At 40.7% G+C, this 16,439-nt stretch overlaps 1 protein-coding gene across 2 annotated transcripts in view; it reads right to left on the bottom strand.

Annotated features, from left to right (window-relative positions):
* shank3a (SH3 and multiple ankyrin repeat domains 3a) overlaps nucleotides 1–16,439 on the bottom strand; it is a 133,530-nt gene that overhangs the window by 68,064 nt on the left and 49,027 nt on the right. For both annotated transcript variants that reach the window (XM_029432994.1, XM_029432997.1), the window contains exons 6-11: nucleotides 16,047–16,214; nucleotides 12,667–12,783; nucleotides 6,766–6,843; nucleotides 6,200–6,266; nucleotides 5,009–5,238; nucleotides 4,619–4,788 (exon numbers count right to left, since the gene is read on the bottom strand). In XM_029432994.1, the coding sequence (XP_029288854.1) occupies nucleotides 4,619–4,788; nucleotides 5,009–5,238; nucleotides 6,200–6,266; nucleotides 6,766–6,843; nucleotides 12,667–12,783; nucleotides 16,047–16,214 (830 nt within the window). The remainder of the gene's footprint in view (nucleotides 1–4,618; nucleotides 4,789–5,008; nucleotides 5,239–6,199; nucleotides 6,267–6,765; nucleotides 6,844–12,666; nucleotides 12,784–16,046; nucleotides 16,215–16,439) is intronic.

Raw genomic sequence — 16,439 nt, 5'->3', positions numbered from 1 at the left:
ACAAAGAGGTTCGGACCGAATCATACAACACCATTCCAGCCAGGACAGGGATGGATGTATAAAGAGAAAGGCAGTGGGAGCGAGAGGGATGGTAAATCTGGCGCAGGCTTACGTTCTGAAGGAGCACGGACGGTTGAGGTTTTTTTGTTGTTGTTGGGATAATGAGTTCAAATATCAACAATCTTTCTCCAGAATCACAGACTCTACCTTTAAGTTGTGAGTTAAACGAAGCAACCAAGAACAAATAACGCGGATGAGGTTTTTAAGAACATTTTGTGCAAACTCAAGAGCAAACACTTTTTTATTACACGCTTTTCACCTCTTCATCCGTGTCTCTGAGATTGAACCACATTTGAGATTACTCCAGATAAGTAGCCCTTATCAGAAGTCTAAAGAAAATAACCCGAGCATGCCAGTTATCAGATGCTTGATTAGGATCAATGAGACCACTAAGGAAAAGTTAACATTTGAACAGCTCAATAATGATGCCTCAATTCGGAAGTCAAAATCTATGACTGCCTTGCTATCTCAGGTAAATAGCTTTTTTTCCTCAAATTGCCCAGCCCTCTAAAGTGGGATGAGCACATTTTAAACAAAGTCATAATCAGCATCACATTTTGCATCCCAATGATCATCAGTCAGTCCTTGCTTTGCTGCACTTGAACGAACACATGCTCTCTCATTCTTTGTCTGTGCAATGTGGGAGTGTTTATGGCTATCGCAGTGGAATGAGAATGTGGGCTCATTGGGCAGAGCATTTTAAGGTCGTGAACAGCAAATCTGTTTGTACATGGACAGCTTATGCTTTGCAGAGACTTCATCATTAAATGAAGTTAGAAGAAAAGGTCAATTGGTGTGATCAACACTTAACCCTAAACTCCACCTCAATTTAAGAAAGGGGAGGATAAACAAACCACTTAGTCCATACTGACAACATCCGTATGCTTTGGCATCTTTTTCAGTACACCCATATTAAAAGATTTGCTCTACACTGTTCTGTGTGAACATTTGTCCTGATTTACTGCATTAAAAACTTGTATAATGTAAAGGAAGTGTTCCCCTACTACACTTTTAAATGACCAAACTACAGTCTCATGGCTTGGATAGCATGTACACTGCTTATCTGTGTGTTTAGCAAGAGGGCCAATGTCCATAGACTATTAGAGTAAGAACATATAGACTATTGAAAAGGTGTTAGGAGAGGCACGGCTCTAAAAGACTCTAAGAGCTATACGGACTTGAAGAAGGCTTCTGACAAAGTCCCTCGGGTGTGTTGTGGGAGAAATGGGAAGAACTGCTCGGAGCCATCCAGTGCTTGCATACAGAGTCATAATTCACTCCCAATCAAACGGAAGGAATTTAACCAGGGTAGGACTGAATGTGAGATTGACAGGTGTATCGATACGGCACCTGCAGTGATTTATGTGCTGTACTGGACTATCCTGGTGAAGAGAGAGCGGAGCCTAAAGGAAAGACTCTCAGTTAATCTACATTCCAACCCTCACCTCCGGCCAATAGTTTTGGGAACTAACAGACAGAAGGAGATCATAGATACAATAAGTTAAAATGAGTTTCTTTCAAAGGGTCTCTAGACTCACCCTCAGGGAGAAGGTGAAGCGCTTGGATATGCAGAAGGAGCTCAAAGTAGAACCTCATGGGTACATCAAGCTGGAGGAGACCCGAGGGCAGACACATAACACGCTGGATGGATTACATATCCAATCTGGCCTTGTAGTTGGAACGCCTCAAAATCTCCCCAGGAAGAGCTTGAGAATGTGGCTGGCAAGAGGGACTTCAAGGCCACCATAGTATTGTACTGCCACCACGACCCAAAAGCGGAATGAGTGGCAGGAGATGCTAAAGAGTAGATAAGGTAACTAAGGTATTAACACGCATAATGATATGCACAGAACAATACAACTATGTCCTTCTTTGACGAGGTGAAGCAGAAGCAGCTTAACCCATCATCTCCTCCTCTTCCTCCCTCTTCCTGTCCTCCTCTCTTCTCTGTAACTCAGCCCTTTGGCTGTGTTAACAAGCCATGTATAATCTACACACCAACAGCCACTGGTGTGACTAATGCAAAGAGAGAGAGAGGGATATGGGGTCAAAAAGAGGTCAGAAGAACAGCAACAAACAGAGAATTACAAGGTGAAGGAAACAGGATACCCCCATGTTGCGCTTATTGCTATTATACATCACATGAGGGGTCATGATACAACACATCAGCAGGTAATTTCTTGCTCATTGACACCACAAGCTACCACAACCTGATATGACAACATGTTTCAGGTAATGTTGTGTGACTGAGGATTTGGCCGGTGCTGGAACCTGACTCTTAGAAAAACATTATGTTCATGTCTTGCCCAAACTTGTTCAAAAGTGTTTAGACCTAATAAATACTGTATCCTCTCTATTGTCTCCATCTCAACTTCCAGCTGAAGCCTGGCCAAGCTCTTGAACCCTGGCAGCACACATGCACAGAGGAGGAAGTGATGGTTCCACAGGAACTTGCTGGATTCTGCCGATGGGCGGGCTGTTGACCGGCCAAGCTAATTTCACACTCCCCTGGTACCCATAATGCCTCTAGAGTTACCATGGGCATAAACAGAAGGTCAGAGAGAGAAACTGAGAGAGGGAGGGAGAAATATTGGAGGGAAAATATTCAAGGACAGCATCAGTCTCACTTGGGTGCAGGTTCTGGCCACAGAGACCAGCTGCTCGTTTTGGGCTTTTTATACATTCACCTCAGTTTAATACTTGGTGCAGGGGTAATGCACACTGAAGAACAAGGTCTCAACTCCCTGTGTACAGAAGGACATTTAGGCCAAGACACAGCGGACATACTAAACCTGCTTTTCTCCCTTTTGTTTTTCACTTCTATCCTTTCTCTTTTTCAACCTTGTACACAATGTGCACAATGCCAAAGGATGTTCACTCTGTCAGTGAACATTAATGCCAATGTAGTGCCAGATATAGCAGAAGAAGAAGCACTTAGTTTGTTACCATAATGAGGCACTATATTTGATAGAATGAGATGACACTCCAGTGTGAATCTATTATTGAACTTAATTCACTTCATATAATTCAATTTAAGATTGTAGAAACAATGCAGACACCATTTAGTCCCGCAGAGCTTTAGTTTCTATGCGGTGTGATATGTGCATGTTACATGATTTAATAAAGGATGTTGACTGCTCGCTGGCTGCAAACCGTACTGTAGATGAATGGCTATATGTGTGTGTGTGTGTATGTGTGTACGTATATAAATGAGAGGTAGAGAGAAAGGGAGCAATAGAGAGAGAGAGTATTTGATGGATGGAGTAAAGTGACAGGAGAGTATTAGAGGGAGAGGGGAGTACGGCTGGAGCTGTGTCTGTAATGCAATTCCCCTGTCAGACATCAGACTGTTTCACACACACGCACACACACATAGTGTGTGGTTTACAGGAATCATATTAGGTGTGTGCTGTACGTAGGTGATCTTGCTCTGACATATGATCATAATAAAAAGCTTAACAAACCAAGTGTCAATAGACCACTTAAATATATGGCTCCAAGATGTGATCAGAGCCGTAGTTTACTCTGCAGTTTGTCTAATGGATCAGTGTACAAGGGGGAGATTTGTTCCAGCACCCTAGCAGCACTACATCTGTGGATTTATGTATCAATCGAGTGACAAGCTGTTTTGAACGAGTGGCCCGTCCAAAGACATTACTCATAGCTCTAATTTCAGAATGTATCTTCTGTCGCTCTCTTTCACACACACTGACATACAAACACATAAACGGTTTGGAAACCTTCAATTGGTCCCCAAGGTGATCATTATTAGACACTCCATCTGTCTATTTCTGAACTATTCAAGCACTAATGCACATAGCCTTGTGCATGTGGCTATACATACATGCCCTCTCATACGAACACAGAAACAAACACACACACACACACACACAGATCTGGAGTATGCGTTTGCCCCCTGTCCTCCCAGCAGGAGAAATGCTGTATTTCAGTCAGCTTGTTGCACAAACAGTGCTGCTGTCTTTGCCAGACACACACAATGGAACTGACTACTGCTCTCACACCCTGATAGAAGCACAGGCCATACAACAGATACACCCAATGCCATTATAACAGACCTCATACTGATGTGTGTTTCAATCAGCAACACTTAAACTAAACATTTTCGTATTCAATTCCCAGTTTATGATTTATACAGATTACCTTTCTGAACAGGTTGAAAGTACAATTTGACAGGAAAAGGACTTTCATATGTGCCAGGGATTGATATGTGAATACATAAACTGATGTTATGTCATGTTTATCACCCGTAGCAGATGGAATAAGATGCAGAACGCTGCCTGGTGACTAACAAGTGATTCAGACACATCACATCGGGCATTTTGAAATTTAGTTTGAATATCAAAGTAGGTGCTTAATCACAAGGCCAATCACAAATGAATGAATGAATAGCTGCCAAGACGGGTGTGAGACATGAATTAGAAACAGGAAGAAAGACATTTGCTTGTTTACAAAGCTGTCTAAAAACGTGTTTAGTTGACACTTGATCACTAGAAATAACATATGAGGTTGAGCTGAGTCCAAACTACATTTTACAGACCTGAGTCTTCCGCGATGGCCGTGTCCGTGAGGGTAGCCATGGCTGTGGGACCTTCTGGGAACCGGCCTGTCTTCTTCATGCATGTGATGTAGCGAAGGCGAGCGGGAATGGGAGGATCTGGAGCTGCCCGTACTCTGGAGACTACTGTCAGGGATCTCGCCATGACGACTCTGACACAAAGCAGAAGAAGAGACGAGTCTCATATGCACATTGCAATCATCTTAGTGGAACATATGGACCAAAACTACAAAGATACTATAGGTATTAGTATTCATTATGTCAAATAGTTTTTAACATGTTTTCCTTGACTTGCTTTGTCTTTTAACAGGCTACAATGTGCACACAATAATAAAGCAAACAAACCTGCACAGCCTCATAATTCCATCTTACCTCTCCAAGGCTGCTGTGCTGCTGACCAAAAGCTGGCAGACTGCGCAGTGAAGGGACAGGGGAGTGACCCTGACGGCCCCGAATTTCTCTGGGGGCCTGACCGTGGATGTGATCGTGGTCCCCGTTCAGATTGTTGTCACTCGCAGAGCGGAGCAAGGAACGTGGCGAGGGCAGGGGGCCAGGCGTCATCCGTCGACGGTTGGTGTAAGAGGGGGTCTCCCTGAAAGGCACTGAGAGGGAAAGAGACTCTTAACAGACTCACCATATCAGACGAAGCACAATGAACCGAATGCTTTGGTGGGGAAATAACTCCACACATGTCAAGGGCACTGAAATGAGTAAAAAGCACTAATCTGACAGTAGGCTGTGATCGCATTTCATTTGCAATATATTTACACAGCTTTAAACTATACACACAGGAATAAGTGATAAAATGCATCTGGTGCAGATGGTACAGCAGCAAAGCCTTGGAGAGGAGATTATCGAACCACGTTAGTGAGTTATGAATCTTATCAATTATAGTTAGAATATAATATACAAGACTACATTTATTAAGTAATAATTATCCTATTTTAGAACCAAACCAAATACAGAATAAGGAAATCCGTTTAGCCGTTTCATAAAGGCATTACTGGATTTTTATTGTAGCTGTGAATTTAATATTCTCTTCATGAAAGATTAAACTTGCAAAAATAATTTACAAAGCGTGTTCAAGTTCACACATTCATTACCAGCATATTGGCTATTCTAAGAGTATGTATAGTGTAATGCTGGAGTGGAAAAACTATTATCTAAAATGAATGAACCATAACTTCCAAACATTATACGAGGTTCTATTTTAACCTGTTCATTGTTAAATTGGATAAAATATGTGAATAACACATTTCACAATGAACAAAATGGAGGAATTACATCCTGTCCACACTAGATGGCAGAGTTTTCCAGTATGCACATGTCACAGAGAAACTGCTCAACTCAGCAAGGATCCAATCAACCCATTAAACCTTCTCCACATCCTTTACATTTCCCCACACCTCTGTATATAACCCGTAATCACTTTCCTTCAGCTTCTCCTCTGTCCACGCTCAGCCATTATTCAGTCTGATATCGCCCTGACTCTACATTCACGTCTAAACCTATGAAACACTGAGGTAGCCTAGTAGTGATATACAACCACTGCTGTCAACTTACCAACATCTGATACTTTGTGGACCTTTATGATTTCAGCCAGATCAAAGTTTCCTGCTATAATAGCCACCTGGAGGTGGGGAAAGAGAGGAGTGCAGGGAAGGGAAAGCACACAAAAACATTGTACAACATTTAATTCTATATGGAAAAAGAAAAAATCAATTAACTCAGTGAAAATATATTAATCAAAAATTCATCTCTTTTTTTTCCACTCACTCTCCTCATAAATGTTTCATACATTTTAGTCCTTTGTTGTGGCAGATGTGTCAAATCTGTATGTGTGGCAATTGTCTGGGCTCTGTGCAGACCAGCCGGCCTTGTGTACAAACAAATTAACTTTGTTCTGCACAGGAAGTGTCGGTGTCAATTTTACACGGACTTCATCAACCAGGAAGGCCACAATTCAGACACAGACCAAAATGTTTTTTTTAAAGTAATCAACAGATTCAATGCAGCCGTGTTAGGCTGTGTGAGACAAGGCATTCAATCCATTCAGCTCTGACATGTCAAAGATGTAAGGTATGATAATACACACATTAGTATGCAGTGGGTTTGCATACCACACATACCTGAAAGGCGGTCTGGCTGTTGTAGTTCTTTATCTCTTTATTGGCCCCCCGGAACAGGATAACTCGTGCACAGCTATCCTGAATGACAACAGAGAGATGTATGCGTTTGTTTGGCTAGGAATTTTAAATGTCATGGTATTCTGTATTTTACCATATGCAACAAAATGAAAATAATTAAAAATAAAAAGTCATATCATTTAGACATTTGGATTTGGTTTATAAAATGTGAATATCAGTGTAGAATACAATTAAGAACGGCTGAGCAGTGTGACAGTTATTTACAAAGGCAGCAACACATGCAACGTCTGTCTGGTCAAGTGTCTGCCAGTGTGAGCACTGACTCCAGCAGACAGCGTGTGGAATGAACAAGGATGCCCTTTGAGAAACCCTCCACAACCAACATAGGGGTGATTCAATTAGTTATTTCGTAGCTAAAGATGGCTATCCTTATTCAGACATGGACACTTTTCCTGATTCCAGAAGTGATTGCCGTCTACGTGTGCACAGCTACACAGTAGTTAGAGTGAAGAAATTAGTTAAATAGTTATTTTCACATAACTCCCTTACTCCTGCTTTCTCTCTTTCTCACTCTCTACCTCTCATTCTCACACACACACTCACACACACACACACACACACACACACACACACACACACACACACACACACACACACACACACACACACACACACACACACACACAGATATATGATGTGTATGCATCAAACATATGAGCGGAGGTGAGCACATTGGATATACACGAGCCACAAGAAAGGATGTGGTTGAGAACAGTTTACTAAAATAAACCTTTTTAAATGTCATCTGTTTGATTGTAGAAGCAAACAGACAGCGGGGAGTTGTGGTATAAACTTGAATTTTAACTTGACATTCAAATAATTGTAATATCACTAGTGGCTGCAACTGAACTCTGATGGTATTTTTCACTGCATTTAATTCAGTCCTCTACTAATATATCAACACCATCTCACCTCGAACTGCAGCCCTGAGAGCTGCTGCACCTCTGCACCTCATTACCACTGTAATGTATACCTTTAACTCTTATCAATGCCTTAGTCTGCTACTGTACTTAAAGTTGAAACAAATTATAACATGCTGATATACATTGGTAGGTCTCCAGACTTCAATTTATACTGCTTTTATCTCAAACCATTCACCCCTAGTTTGTATATATTTACATCTTTTAATTACAGTAAACTCAGCAGGAAGAGACCCAAACATGTCCTGTACAAATCATAAAAGTGTTGAAGTGATTGTAGTAGAACACTGGTCATTCAACATAGAGTCTGTTGGCCAAGCAATGGCTATTTTTACTAAATGTGGGTTTAGAAAGGCAGGCTGAAATTAATTTAATACAAGGAACACATTACAACAAGCACAAAACCGACATCCTCAAAAGTTCACAACCACACGTTTCTCTCTCTTGTGTCACACTATTACCATACGTTGTTTTGAGTGTAAATGAGCACAGGCCCCAGGCTGAGGGTCGATTTGTAATTTAACACTGAATTGACAGGACTAGCCTTGCTCTACAATCAGCACAATGACTCTGGTAACTCCTGTGACCACTGAGTCCCACATTCAGGGATATGCATGCTCATGTGGTTAAATTAATAACGTCCATGTGGTTTTACTCATCAAGCTGGGTGTATCTGATGATCCGCTCTTACTACTCTCACTACTGTATGAGGTTAACACTGATACACTGGAGCACCCTCTTCTGGTAAAACACATAGATGATAGCTATGTGTGTGTGCTGTGCCTGACTCTGCTCTGAAATGACCATGGTGTCGCCTGGGACACAGAAAACCTGCGAAGTCCATGTAAACATAGATGGTAAAGACATGGGGGCATTTGTAAACGGAGCAGGTGTTATGAATAATGTATGATTACTCTTGCTGCTAATAGCCTATACAACCGTTAAGGGTCTAAAACATCTAAAAACCTATATAGATAATCGCCTACAGCTGTTAGCTTGACTAATTGCTAATCATCCATACATTATGCACGTGCATACACAATGTACCCCCCCCCCCCCCCCCCCACACACACACACCGTTCAGTGTAAAGAGTCAAATGAACACCATTTCCAAAAGTTTTATTTTTGATTTGTTTTATTGTGAGGAGCTAACTGTGCATGTTTTATTTAGACAGATCTGTGAGTGCATGTGCAAATGTGTATTTTCACTTCTCCGCTTGGGTGACAAAACAGGTTTATTTACCAAAGGAAAGGAAAAATCTGTTGAATGATTTTGAAGAAATGTATCATAGAGAATACATTAAGGTTGGAGAGAAGTGTTAAAGAAATGCTAGTTTTCATGTATAGAGCTTTATCATCACACATGATATTAGAGATGTGCAATACCACAGTGAGTGTGCAATCGCACAATGATGGATATCCTTCTTTCACAAGCTGCCTTAACAGTCTGTTAAGCCGTGAGGCAAGTAGTTCCGAGTCTTATTTTATTTTTGATGTTCGGCTCAGATTCAGTCCTCTCAGACTGAGAACTGAGATGCTTCTAAAAAGAATCCAATCCGTGTTGTGTTATTATAACAACCGGCAACAATGAGTTAGTAGCACGTCAGGAGCTGTGGAACAACATATAATGCCTTTGCATATTACATTTTTTTCTCCTGTTTTGATACGCTTGAAAAGGTATCATAAATTGTAGGCCAATTGTTAACATTTTACCACATAAAAAAATTGGCATCAAAAAAGCACAATACATTAACAATGTCGTGGCACTGACTTTGGGTACCACTGGTCTCAGGATTACAGACAAAATCCATCTGGAGCAGCTAAATATCTCCATTTACATGCAGCTTACAAGATATTAACCTCGCTTTAGTGTATCTGGTGTCGATGTCAACACGCTAAATAATCAAGTGAATGAAGTTTTGAGAACAACAGATGCTGTAAATTCTTGAGTTTGTGCCATTTAAAGACATTCTACACTCTTTTAAACAGATGCATAGCATACAGACAAGCGTGCACGCACACACGCGCATGCGCAAACACACACCTACACACACACACACACACACACACACACAGAGGCCAATTACAGTGTAGGCCATCTGTCTTGCGCTTCTCTCCAAGGCTTCCTATAGGATTTCATTAAGAAAAGCTTTCCAGCCGTCCTCACCATGGTTTGCTAGATGTGATTACATTAGCTACACAGGAATACACATTGAGCTAAGTCAAGTACTTTACAGTAATGACGTGGGTCAGTCATGTGTAAAGAGTGTAACAGATGGTACTTTTCACAGCCATGTTTATACATTTGAGGATCCCTTCTCTCATTGGAATTGAAGCAGATTTGGCATCCTTCACTGAATGTAGAGCTTGTTTTTATATTGGATTGTGACTAATCTAAAGCACATAACATGCATGATTTAAGGCTGGAACAATGTAAATAAGAGCTGTATTCCTCCTCATTATTGTGCACAACAGCAGCATAGTATTGTGGCATGAAATGCATTGATACTTTCTCCATACAGCCGATTATAGAGTTGCCCCAAGATTGCATTCATGCGTGTCTTGAACCACTTCTATTTGATTTCGCTCATCAGTTTTGTCCCCACTGGGCATTACCTTCTTTGTCCTTTACTCAATCATTCATCCAACCACCTCCCATGGATCTGTCCGCCAGGTAAAAGACCCCTGCCAGGCCTTCTTTCACTGCTGCTGATCACAAATGGCAAGCTAACAGTAAATGTTAATGGCCAGCCAGACCCCAGCAATGGGACAAATGATCAAGCTTATACTGTTGCTGACTATGTTATCTTGCCATTCAGCCTCTCTCTCCCACCTTCATCTATCAGTCCCTCTTTCTGAGACTATCTTTTCTCTCTTCATAAGGATATATTGATCTTTGTCACTAGACTACTAGGTTCCCGGTCAATTCAAAGTCTGTTTCTTTCTGTAATGGTACTTAATCATGTAAGCCAGGCATGTTCCGAGCCTCCTGGAACCCTGCAAAGAGACACTGTTTCTGGGATCAATCAGCTCAACGTGGTGTTCAACCGCCACTGGCAGGATAACAGCCATCCTTAACAGTGGAAGCACACAAGAGCTGTGAGCATGTCCAATACCAGACTGTAGACTTACAAGAAGTTGTAAAAGTAACTGTAAATAAAACTCTCTCTCTCTCTCTCTCTCTCCCTCCCTCTCCCTCCCTCCCTCTCTCTCCCCTTCTCTATCTCCCTCTCTCTCTCTCTCTCTCTCTCTCTCTCTCTCTCTCTCTCTCTCTCCCTCTCCCTCCCTCCCTCTACTCTCTATTTTCAAACGAAGGAGCAGAAAAGCCTTTTCCACAACTCTCGTCATTTTCCCAGGAGTTTGCTGGCTCTCACTGCGCTCATCTCCCAGTGTCCTCGTGTACCTCTCCTGATATAGAACACATTCATTCATATTTAAAAACATATACTATTTATGTCATTCCTGTTATCACAGCCTCATAAGACCCGAACATCATATTATTACTTTATAAGCTGCAACTACCGTTTCAGTTTTCCGGTATATCACATAGAGTGCAATACAAATACCACCACCAACCATCATCTCAGGCAGGGAAAATGTCCTCACGTGGGGATCATTGGAAGGTATGCACAAATGAATTATCTCCGAAGAATCAAGCGGATGTTGATCTTTGTGGAAATTATATAAAATAACTTAATGGATAAGGTTGGAAATGTTAAAAGTATTTCTTATCACCAACAAATACTATGAAAAGACCAACAATGAACATGAATGTATCCTGTGTATCCTGTAATGGTGTGTATAGTGGAATATTCCTCTCTGCTATATATATTTATTGTTGTCTAAAAACAATTAAAAAAAACACCCTCGTTGCACTAGGTGACATTCATTACCACACATATGGGCACTGTAGTTTATTTTGCGTCACTGCAACAAAACACCTTTCTTCTGCCGTACATACTCACTAGAGCACCACATGTGTGTAAATAATCCCCAACAAATGCACTATTTATTCCTTTATTAATGTCACAAATTCATGAGGACATTTGCTAAAAAAAATAAAAACCTTTCATGGAATTTACTGACAAAAAGAAAAATGTAATGTTAAAGGAATGCTTGTTTTCATGTATAGAGCTTTATCATCACATATATGATATTGGAAATGCAGACCAAGGTAAGATCCTCAGTGTGTGTGAATGAGAGATTGAGGTAGTCACTGTAATAACTCTCACACACAATAACAACTCTGTACAACAGCACAACATCCCAGTCTGGCATTGATACTTCCTAAGGTATCAGAGCATCAAAAAATAATTAACTGCAACAAAACAGTTTGCTGCTTTCATCCAAATTGCAGCGGACAGAGTGCATTAGTGATGGAAACCCACATAACATATCCCTGATCTTTGTTCCATTTTGGTGCCACAATCCCACTTCTCTTCTCCCCTTTCAGTCCATTATCATAACAGGCAACAAATACCATGGAGATAATAAAGGATACTTCCACTCAAGTACACACAAGTGTGCATGTACACACACACATGAACAGGCGGAGCATGGTGTGAATGCTATCCTGCAAATCAGAAGGCTCTATAACAACAAGTCTCTGCATTGCATAAGTGTCCTCGAGCACAGTGATTGCTCCTACAACTCTTGGAGGACAAGCAAAGGCTCAAATGCCTACATACCGTATGTACATACTTACGGCACATAGTGCTCACACAAAAACGTTTTTGAGTCATTCTTCATACGAAGACTATACGTGGCAAATACTGTATGGTTAGGGTCAGGGAAAGGTTGTGTGATCATGAAACCTCCTCTCGCGTTGGCCCTGAACATTGCCATTGGATGTAAATCGTGTAAAGCACAGCTGTCCAATCATACGTTTTTAATAACTGGTTACCTGGTTGTAGAGAGCACACACATGCAGGGCGGTGTTTCCAGATGCATTCTGGGCGCTCATGTCAGCGCCGTAGAACAGCAGGTGTTCCAGGTGCTGCACGTGGCCATAGCGGCATGCCTGAAAGGACAGATTCACACATTTACTCTTACAAATTAATCCATTTTTACTTATAAAGTCAAAAGGGAGCAATAACACAGTCTCTCTGATAAAATAATATACATGAACAGAACAGCATTTTTTACAGTCGTATTTGTTATGTAAAAGGTGTAGTGATTTTAACCAGGGATATAACAGATATGTGCAACTTAGCCAAATGAGTAAACAGCAAATTGTGCTTATATGAGCAGATCAATCACAATGAAGAAAGGGTGAAAACTGATGCTACATAAACAATCGTGAGTTTGGCTGCTGTAACCCTCGGGCTCTGCCTGTTTGACTGAAAGCAACCGTTTTTTCTTAATGTAACCAACCTCTTTCCTTTGCCACAAAATACAGTTGAAGCAGTGATTAAAGTGGAATAGCTTGAATATTCTCGAAATACAAAAAGCAGCCCAAATACAGATCACCTGCAAAGTAAACGTAACAACACCTAAAACATGATCGCCTCAGAAATGTTAAAACTATTGAATATTTTCCTTGTGTTTTCCCTCGGGCTAATTTTCCTCACACATGTTGTTAACAGTCAGCAAGAGGGAAACCTTGCTTGTATCACCTGAGGAAAAATCTGTGAGATAAAATTATTCCGACAATAGTGATGCCTTTTTCAGCTTCTTCTTTTCACATAATTGGGAGCAATAAACTTTTCATCTAATCTCTATCTATCTCCTCTCTCTTTTTTCCCCTCCTACTCCGTGGTTTTGTCCTGTGTCATTGACAAAGAAGCACACCAACTCTCCCCAGCAATTGTTCTCTCCCTCCTGTGTTCTGTCTCGCTAAGAGTGTGTGACAGTAGTGAGACAGCGCACAAATGATGCTGGGATTGTTGTTGGTTATCAGACCTTCAGCAGTGTATCCTATTGTGCACGACATATCCCTCTAGAATACTAATGCTGGAAAGGACACAGAAAAAGAAGAGACGAGAAGAAGGAGGATGAAAGAAATGAAATGGAGAGAAAATGTTTAGGGTTGAAGGATTTTCTGATTTTTTTCTACAGTATCTTGAAATAATAAACACAGAAACATGATCCGAGTTCTTCTATGAACCCCTTAATGAATCCTGACACACAAAGGACAAATATATAAAAACAAACCCTCATAGTCTTCATGTCTGACTTTCATTTCTCCTTACGGTAGCTCCTGAACAAGCCAGCTTTAGGTAAAACAGAATGGAGGACAGAGATGGTGTGTGATGGAAACAGCACCACCGTGTTAACAAGCCCATAGACAAGATACCAGAAAGTGGGCTTCATGCAACAACATGTTATCCTAAAATTCTCTGTTCCATGTTGGATTCAACAGACTTTCTTAACGGCACAAACTTTTATGAGATGTTACCATTAGCATAATCAACGGCCATAAAAGAGTCATACATGGCTACCTGTTACGCTCTGTGTGAGGGCAAGTTTCCTTCACATAAAATGTCGTACAAGAGTAAAAATAGTAATTTAACACCGCAGAGCTTCAAGTCCCGCTGTCAGAGATCAGCGAACGAACCCACATCATATTTTGTAGTGTCAGTAGTCGTATTAGAGGACCACTTTATGGATCTAATATGAAGTTAGACTGACTTTCTCCACAGGGGGAAAACACATCTGTGTTCATGACATGTAGGACAGGTCTGGAACACAATTTCATTTGTACCTTTTTTTTTTTTTTTAATAGTGCAATACATCAAACAAATGCAATGTGAGTGACCAAAACCGAAAGGACAAAATATGACTCACAAGAAAGTGGAGGAAAAGTATTTTAGATAAAATTCTAAAATGTACAAGAAAATGGGTGGATGCCACAAATTCTCTTAAATCGCTCGTATTTGGCAGAAATCTGTGCGGATCACTGTTTCTTGCATGAGGCCCATTGTCTTTCCAGTACAGAACTGTTGAACCCACAAGCTTGTATAAATAAGCACTCAACAGCACAATGGTTACCACACTTCAGCAATACCTGACAGGTTTATTTAATCAATTCATTGTGTGTTTTATTAATTTAGTTCAACTTATTCTAGGAAAAAAACAACTTGTGAACTCTGTGAACTTTTCATATTGCTCATAAATTACCTTACGACAACAATAATAGAAAGACCTTGAGATGAACACCATTAGACCGATAGTGTAGGTAACTATGAAAGAGAGAATAACAGATGAAGGGGGGAGTTGGACAAGAGTAATGAAAGCTCGGTGCAAACATTGACTGACATTGTGCCGCTTTTTGCAATTTAGTTGCCGAGTTGGGTTTCTCCTGCAACCCACTTCAAAATAACTATATTTATAGTAAAAAAAAAAGGTAAAAAAAAATAATAGTGTGATGTCATCTCCTATGATACAAATATTGATAATACATTTTTTCCAGAAAAGAATCAAGAAGGTTTACATAAGAATATACCATTAATAGTATAAGCTGGATTCTCTCATAACAGCAAAATGTTGCCATACAACATTTCCTCTGCACTTATTTATATTCAGTGTGAGCAATAGAAGAAACGAGCGCCACAACTTTCAGTTTGGTTTCATTTACAGAACCTTCAGACCTCTCGTGTCTTTCTGTCACTACTACATATAAGCTAAAAAGCCCCGACACAAACAAAAACAACATGTAGGCAGTAGCCTCCATTATGTTTACACAGCGGGGCATGGCTTGATGCCGTACGAGTATAAATTCCATGCAGTATATGCCGTGTTTTAACTTCGTAGGTCAAGAAACTATTTCTATGCTTAACACCCAGCTTTACACGACTACTTGAACTACCGGGCACTGGCTCAGATACAGCTGCAGGAGAATGAGTAACTCCTCTGAAGTCCCGGTAACTCTTCATTTCTGGAGGCCTCTATTTCACTAAATATAGAAACGCATACGTAAAGGTAATGACATGTTAGTGGTCATCAGTGTTTGTGTGAGTATGTGCAAAGTACACGTACAGGTGTTGGTGGTCAACCTAATGAAAAATGCAATGTCTGAGGTTTTTCAAAGATAACATTTATTTGAGCCTAGTATTTCTTTCAAATAGTTCTGTTTATTTCTTCTGCTTTGAAATGCAGTTGAAAGTGCAGATTGAATAGTGGGGAATGTCCAATCCAAAAAAAGCACTTTCTTCCCAAGTTGCAGCTTCCCTCCCCCCAAGGGATTTGACCAACACAAAATAAATTCTCAAACTGAGGGAAACACAACCCATCACTTTTCTATCTATGTGTGTGTGTGTGTGTGTATGTGTGTGTGTGTTTTACCTGGTGTATCTCCTGCCAGCCATTCTCATCCACACTGCCAACCTGTGCATGATCATGCAGCAGCAGCTCACAGCAGTAGGGGTCTCCTCCTACCATCGAGCTGTGATAGAGAGGAGTCAACCCCCTACTGTCTTTATAGTCAGGTGATGCACCCAAGTCCAACAGCGTCTAAAGGGGGACAGAGGAAGTATAGGGGGGAATAATGCTTAAATTAATTTATACAATCCCCAATTACTGTTGCATATATCATCACCATGCAACGAGAAAGTCAAGGATACCAGCACATAGGGCTATATTATGTTAATGGTATTCACACTTGGTAAAAGAAACAAATCCACAAACCAGGTGCTGATCAATTCAGTTACACCTCAGAAAATATTAGGAGCATTCTTG

Source organism: Cottoperca gobio, chromosome 6 (genome assembly GCF_900634415.1).
Source record: "Cottoperca gobio chromosome 6, fCotGob3.1, whole genome shotgun sequence".
In the NCBI taxonomy this organism is placed as follows: Eukaryota; Metazoa; Chordata; class Actinopteri; order Perciformes; family Bovichtidae; genus Cottoperca; species Cottoperca gobio.
The sequence above is the reverse complement of the archived record's forward strand: the minus strand, read 5'-3'. Positions and strand labels throughout refer to the sequence as shown.